This window comes from Sceloporus occidentalis, unplaced genomic scaffold (genome assembly GCF_023333645.1).
Source record: "Sceloporus occidentalis isolate IW3139 unplaced genomic scaffold, rSceOcc1.0.p SCAF_140, whole genome shotgun sequence".
Classification (NCBI taxonomy): domain Eukaryota; kingdom Metazoa; phylum Chordata; class Lepidosauria; order Squamata; family Phrynosomatidae; genus Sceloporus; species Sceloporus occidentalis.
In genome coordinates this window covers 295,367-302,686 of record NW_028317120.1, presented here as the reverse complement: position 1 = coordinate 302,686, position 7,320 = coordinate 295,367, and the positions used below count along the sequence as shown (strand labels likewise).

The window sequence follows — 7,320 nt, the reverse complement described above, 5'->3', positions numbered from 1 at the left end:
TGGACCTTTTGTGTGCTGTCTGCTAGGAGGTCAAGTTAGTGGGTGATTAGGCTGGTCAGAGAGGGCTCCATTTGGGAGCTAGGTTGTTTCTTTTTATGATTTGTTTTGGGGTGTTTCTTTTGAACAATTTAAAAATAAAGCAGCATTAAGACCCCTGTGACATTTTATGGCCCTCATGCTACAGGGTTTGTCACACTACCTTCTCCACTATCCATTTCTGTGTCATTGTCCCCTTGTCCCGCAGCTCATCTTCTTCTTCTTATGTCTTCTTTCTTTGTCTGCTTCTCCCCGTGCTTTCTTTCTTCGGCCACTTCTCTGTGAACCATTGGAGGATTGAGGGAGAAGCTGTTCCTGTGGCTCCATTCTTTTGCAGAAGTACTCTGAGAAGCCAGGATAATGAACAAGTATTCGCTGAGAAAGAAGCATTTCACAGAGACGTGGACGAAGAAAGATGAAACGGCGAGAAGCAGACAAAGAAAGAAGAACAAGAGGCAAGACAGGCAACAAAGAAGAACCTTGGGAAAGGAAACATGGACAAGATAGGGAGACATTGAGAGAGAGGATGAGAGTGAGAAAATAAAAAAACAAAAAAGCTTTCTGCTTAATTAAAAAAAAATAATAATAATTGTATGAATCCGAATGCACACGTCTAACATATACTCCTGTGCAGCAGCGGCCGCAATTGGTTGAGGATGCAATACATTACATAAAATACTATTTCTGAGGTATTCCAAGCCTCAGTGTGATAATCCATACCTCAATTCTTCATCCTAATCTAATTTAATATTCTTACGACAAATACTAGATATACCAACTTACATTATTGGTTTCTATTCCTTTTCTCTTCCTAGAAAATTCCCCTGGAACATTTTTTTAAAAATATAAAAATACTGATAATTAACATTTTTTGTATTTTTACCTATTTTATTGGAGATCTCTCCTTCTGAGCACTTGACGCAGTCAAAGCAGCAGGTATGCTTTCCCCTTTGCAAGAGCCTTCTATATCCAGAAGGACAGTCTTTGGAACAACAAGAATAAGGAACCTGGAAAACCAAAAATTACATGGGCAGAAACAATGCAAGGAAGACCCATTTCAACTTTCTGTTGAAATCTTGTAGTTTAAGGCACCCTGCGTATGGATCCGAACAACTTGCAGCCAGGCTATACCGTGTGCCATTGTGTTCGTTTTTGTGACAGAAGCTGGAAAATGGTGGGGTGCCTTACAATAATTGTCCGATGTTGGTAGCTGTTGTGGGTGTAACAGGTGCTGTGCTCCATAGGCACTCTTTCTACTACTCTATGTTGTGACTGGTGCTATATCATCAAGGTTTGCCACTTAGCTGGTGTATGTTGTGGATGGTGGCGTTTGGAATCCTTAATAAAACAAGAAAATTTATGACTATATGGAATGTGTCGCATATAGTTCAGTGAAATGTTGGGCAATTAATGTTAATCTCTTGCATCGCATATTAGTTCAAAAATATAAGAAAAATGTAGACTTCTTATAAGGAGTATCATAGAAAAACAACCCTTTTTTTGCTGTATTTTTTGTTTTACCTTTATTGTATGCTATTTACGTATAATGTTTTACTGGTTTAAAAGTGTCCTTATATGTACTGTAATCTAGAGGTGAAAATATGGCATGGCATCGCTGACTAATCCAGATTTTAGATTTTTGCCACAGTAATTCCGTTCCCCCTGTTATGTCACAAATTACGATGGAACTTTTTGGTTTGCAAAAATTGGTGCCTTTTTTATTTTTGAATTTCAAAAAGTTCGTGGTTAATATGTTTTTTTATGAATAAAATGGTTATGAATTAGACTAGTTTTCTAATTAAAAAGTTCCCCAAAAAAACCATGGGTTTCTTAACCTTTTCCATTAAAGAAAACCGCTATAATCCAGAAAAATATATTTAGTAATGGAAATTTTTTTTTTACGTTCCCATAGTTAAGAAATATTACATAATTTTCAGCCAAATCCTGTTTTTTTATCATTAATAAAAAGTCAGTATTCTGAAACATTATGGTTAAAAATATGATTTTTTTTAAAAAAAATTTAGTTTAACAAAAAATAAATAAAAGGCAAAATAACATTACACTACCCCGTTAATTTTCTTTTTTTTAATACTCACTTGGTGAGAACTGATTTGTAGAGCAGAGAGTATAAAATGCGTCAGGCTGTTATGGTGATTGATTTTTTTAAAAACATTTTTAATAAATTGCGGTGGCCAGCCTTTCGAATTTGCAATTTCCTCATTAAAAATAATTTAAAAAAAATACTGTACATCATGGGGTCTTCTCACTAAAGAGAGTTTGCAGGAGTGCTGAACATATTAACTTGATGGTATCTCTATGCAAACCCAAGTGGACTTCTCTTACGAGGAGGTCTACGGTGGCCCTGTATATTGTATAGATGGTATCTCTATGCAAACCCAAGTGGACTTCTCTTACGAGGAGGTCTACGGTGGCCCTGTATATTGTATAGATGGTATCTCTATGCAAACCCAAGTGGACTTCTCTTAAGAGGAGGTCTACGGTGGCCCTGTACATTGTATAGATGAAGTGTAATGTTCCAAAAAAAAGTATACATTATACGAGGCCACCTTCACGAGAAGTGAACCCATAGAGAAGCTCTCAGCTCTCATGCGACCCCCCCCAATCTCAACCAGTTTATGGGAGACACCAGTGGCTACACATTATCAAGTATGACATAGTTAATACATAATATTACCGCATTATATACTCCCATTCAAGTATCTGGATGCCATTGAGGTCTATGGGGCCCACTTGGAGTCAATGGAGTCAATGGAGGATGCAATGGAGGATGCAATGCAGCTTCCAAACAACTAGTTGCCTTTTTCCTGTCTGTTAAAGGATTACTTTTTTGCATTTTTTGTACTCTTTAACCAAGCCTTTTAAAATGATTTGTATATATTTTATTTGGACACTGAAGAGGTAAATTAAATGATTTTTCAAGCGAGTTGGCTTCAATCAATTTGTGATTTTTACAAACTTGCCTTTTCTGACAACAACCAAACATGTTCCACACATACCGAAGACTATTAATGATTGAAGTTTTGCACACACATGCACCCACCATCCTATTAGTTAAAGGATCATTGTTTTAGGACAGCATACCGACATCCTCAATGCTACTGACCTCCTTGGTGTTGTATTTCCAAGTTATTAGCCTCTGGTGAATGTTGAGCTGTTTCCCTTCCGGAGCCGACAGGTCAATGATTGCAACATGCTTTTCTATGTTGGTTCCATTTGGTAAAAAAATCTGATTCTTTACGTGATACACTGAGGACATCTCTCCATTTTCTTTAAAGTAGACCTCTTCTCCGGTGGGATCTCTGAAGTGAACTCTCCTTAAAAAGTGCTGTAACATTTAATGTTTTCAGAATATTATATATCATATGTGTTGTATACTTGTTGGTTTTAATGCCATTGTCACCTTTTAAGCAAAATCTCTTTATAAAAATAAATAGGTTTCTGCTTACGCTATTTTACATTATTGGTAGACTTGTGCACCTGGACCAAAAGAGAAAAAAAAAATTGTCCAAATTGCTTTTTTTGGCCCATGTGCAAGTGGAGGCATTGAGCTTCAATGTTAATCTGCCCCTGCTGACCAGACCTGGATGAGGTAGCATAATACTTGTGTAGGAAGCTAGTCTGTCCTTATATGAAACTAGCAACATCATCTGTTTTAAAATCGCCCAAAAATTACTTAAAATAAATAGGGGTCTTTTGGACCCACAATTAACTGTTGGCGGGCCGGGGTTAATTAAATCAATTTAGTGGGATGAGGGGTTTAAATGTATAAACCTTTATCTAGTAGATATATGATACAATCCAGTACCTCATTCCTACCCTACCTGGATGAGATGGAGATAAGGGAACGGCACAGGATGGGGTCCGTTGCATCAAACACTCTCCTTGAATGTCCAAAAATGGTACCATACATATCAATCCATTAACCATTTCAGGGAACCCACAATACCCCACAGATGTGTTTTCTGAGAAAAGAGGCATTATTTTTCACATGCAATACAGTTCCCTGTTAACACAGACTAGGTGTCATAGCAAAATGTTCAATGCTGATCATCTGGCAATATTCACTCGCCTTACATTAAAGAGAAATCTAAATGCAAATTATTTTATTATTTAATTACTACCTGATACATAGGTATTGGGTTCTCTGGATTCCTGATAATGTATAATTGCATTTCATGCAAAGAAGAAGCCATGGCGTAAACTGCTTTGTATACGTGATACGTGGTTCCAAATCTAACAGTGTCATAGTACTGTCGGCCAAGTTTAATGATTCCCTCAGTCGTGCTACAATTTCTGTAACCGGTTTGAAAGTAGTTTTGTATTACTCCATTCCAGATTGGATTTGATGTTAAGCAGTTAAAGTAATATGCCCGTATATCTTCAAGTAGAATGTCATTGGGTCGATTTGATGACCTGACGTTTTCTAGAAAATTCTGAAGACTAGGAATCACTTTATCAGGACGTGTAAATACCAGGCTACCATTAAATGGGAAGGAAGACTCATTTCTTTTGTAAATTATAATATGCCAGCTGGCAGGGATTATAAAAGTCTTTTGGCGAATGTCTCCACTTTCATCCATGAACAAATACATGGAGCGGAGGGATGCTGTCCCGCAGAGTATCACAATCTGCGAGGTTGCTCTGTTAATAATACGTCTGTTTCTATTTATAACCTCTATACGTTTATAGTATTTATTGGGAGGTAACTGTAGGGAGAACTCGATACATATTCCATGGATGGCAGCCATTTTCTCCAGCTCCCGACGCTGAGTTTCTCCGCTGTCATCATCCGAGGCAATGATACCCACCCAGTTCCAACCAAAATATTTGAGTAACTTTACAATGGCATCAAACTGGGCCTGGTCATTCTGAAGGGTCCGATAGAAATTTGGATACAAACGTTTGTTGGATAGAACCGGATCTGTTGCTCCGTAGCTGATCTAAAAATATAGAATAAATATTAGGTTTAAGGAGTAAAACATACCGTTTATGTATTTGGGTGTTATGCAGTCTGTTTTTCACTAGATGAAAGCATAATGAAATTGTGCAAGGTTGAAAAAAGAAAGTCCATCAACTTCAATCCTACCTAAGCTACTTCAAATTCTGCCATCAGGGGAAAAATTCCTTCTTGACTTCAAAAGGTAATCGGATTTCTCATTGGATCAAGAAGCTCTAAAATATTAATTCTATTTATATCCCTGTATGTCATGCCTTTCTAAGAAAATAATATCCAGACTCCTTTTGAAGGCATCTAATGTATTTGATAACCACCTCCCTTGGAAGTGAATTCCATACCTTTACTGCCCTCACTGTAAAGAATCCCTTCCTTTGTCGTCTATGAAATCTCCACTCTTCTAGTCCCGGAGGGTGACCTCTTGTTCTTTGTACATTTCTGTTAATGGACAGGTCACTGAGAGCTCTTTATATTGGCCCTACATTTATTTACATAATGTTATCATTATCATTGTTTTGTTGTGTTAGTGTTATATCTTAATCTAGAGTGTGTTTTGATACTGATCTAAAGTAGAAGCCCTGTTTTCACCCCTTGTCTGTGAACGAAAATATACATAATACTTAAATACACAAAACTGTTAATGAGTGACTCTCATAGTCTGGATCCTCGGTGAGGAGAGAAGCTACAACACTAGACCTGGTTCCTCATCTGTAAAAACCCCTCTTCTCTCCAGATGTTTCACCACCAGGATCAGTGTTTACCTGTGGACAGGTAGATGTACAATGAAGTCCGTGGAGATATTATTCTACATACTTTCAGATACAAATAGATGATGTAATGATATTAGGAGTTTTATTCCTGGCACATACATCACACGCCTCCATAAAATGCCTGACATTTAAGGATAATGTAAATAATCCTTTAGAATTTAGAATTCCTTTATGTCGGCACACTACCCAGACATGCAAGAGGTGGAAGGAAGGGTCTGGACAGAGTATCAGAAAGTAAGATAATGTTTTATCGGAGGTAAAGCACAGATGAGGAGTTTTATTGATGTTCCAGACCCTATTAAAAAGTGATACCAAAACTTTCTCAGTAGATTTGGATTGTTTAGAAAAATAAGAACAGGGACGGACATGAATGGAGTTGGGATCTCTCTGACAAAACTCATCAGAAGCATCAACCTCAAGAACGAATAGTCCCAATGGATCGGGATTTCGCAGAACTGATGCAGAAATAAGACTTTACTGTTTCTTCGGGCCATTTCTACAGGTTTCCACCTTTCTTAGTGAGGGTTGTAAGGTGTATGACCACATCAGAAAAATTGCATAGAAATCTATAACTGCCTCCATACAAACATCAAATTGTAATAAAGGGGCCAGTTTATAAATGCAGACAATTGCAAAAAACCCTTTTCCACCGATTTTGAACATTTTATATGCAGTGACCGTGAGGGCTTTGAAAACTAAGACACAGTACCCAAGGCCAAAAGGTCAGGGCAGGCAGAACAATTCTAACACAAGTACAAAAAGACTAACACTAAGTGCACCCAAAGTATCGATTCACAGCCAAGCAATGTAGAGAAATGTTTGACCACAGAGGAGGACGGCAGCTGCAGCAACAGGGCCACAACTATTAGGTCAGGTACGTTTTTTTGGTTAAATAATGCATGTTAAAATACTAAATACTAGGTATAAAAAAAAAACTTCACAGAAGAATTCAAGAAATTGAAGCATTCAAAAATGTAATGGTTAAAGACTAAAAGAATAAGAGACTGATGAGCCAATCTAGTCAACAATAATTCTCTTTCCCTGGACCTTCATCCCCAGGCTACGGGGGTTCCCATTGTGCATTTAGCCTCTCATATATACACAAAAATACCTCAGTTTCCCAGGGAAAAGCGGTGACATATTTTGTGTGCACACACAATCCTAAAGTTATACACACAGGCCAAGGCTTAACAAAAAAGCAGATGATCACATTCTGTAGAAATATCTCCTACCTGAGGGAGTCCGTATAACTTCATTATGTTCGCAATGTGTAAGGATGTTTGTGAAGACAGGTCGCCAATAACTCCAATCAGATTGCTATGTTTCCTACACGAGTAATTAGGGACGGTTTTAATGGGTCCAGATAGTATGTGTAACACATTCTCTACAGCCTTGTTCACATCTCCACAGGAATCAAGCAAATGGTATCCCAGAGTCCAATTGGGCAAAATATATGGATTACTGTTTATCTCATCAACGGCGAAAACGAAAGCCAAGAGATGTCTGTAGAACTGAGGATTAGGTCTGTGAAAAGTCAGA

General features: G+C 37.7%; 1 protein-coding gene across 1 annotated transcript; it reads right to left on the bottom strand.

The window, feature by feature from the left end:
- Positions 1–222: 222 nt before the first annotated feature.
- On the bottom strand, positions 223–7,037 carry LOC149280994 (vomeronasal type-2 receptor 1-like). Its single transcript, XM_089499811.1, has 4 exons — positions 7,014–7,037; positions 4,179–4,997; positions 3,139–3,382; positions 223–515 (listed from the first exon to the last, which is right to left on the bottom strand). Exons 1-4 carry the CDS (start codon positions 7,035–7,037, stop codon positions 223–225), a joined length of 1,380 nt encoding a protein of 459 aa, XP_089355937.1.
- Between the last annotated feature and the right edge of the window lie 283 nt (positions 7,038–7,320).

Bases quoted from the DNA above. Each gene is read 5' to 3' on its own strand.
- LOC149280994 (XM_089499811.1), bottom strand. From the start codon at position 7,037: ATGAAGTTATACGGACTCCCTCAG. The intron at 4,998-7,013 runs GTAGGAGATATT...CTATATTTTTAG, and splicing joins AGTTATACGGACTCCCTCAG to ATCAGCTACGGAGCAACAGA. The intron at 3,383-4,178 runs GTAGTAATTAAA...TAAATGTTACAG, and splicing joins ACCCAATACCTATGTATCAG to CACTTTTTAAGGAGAGTTCA.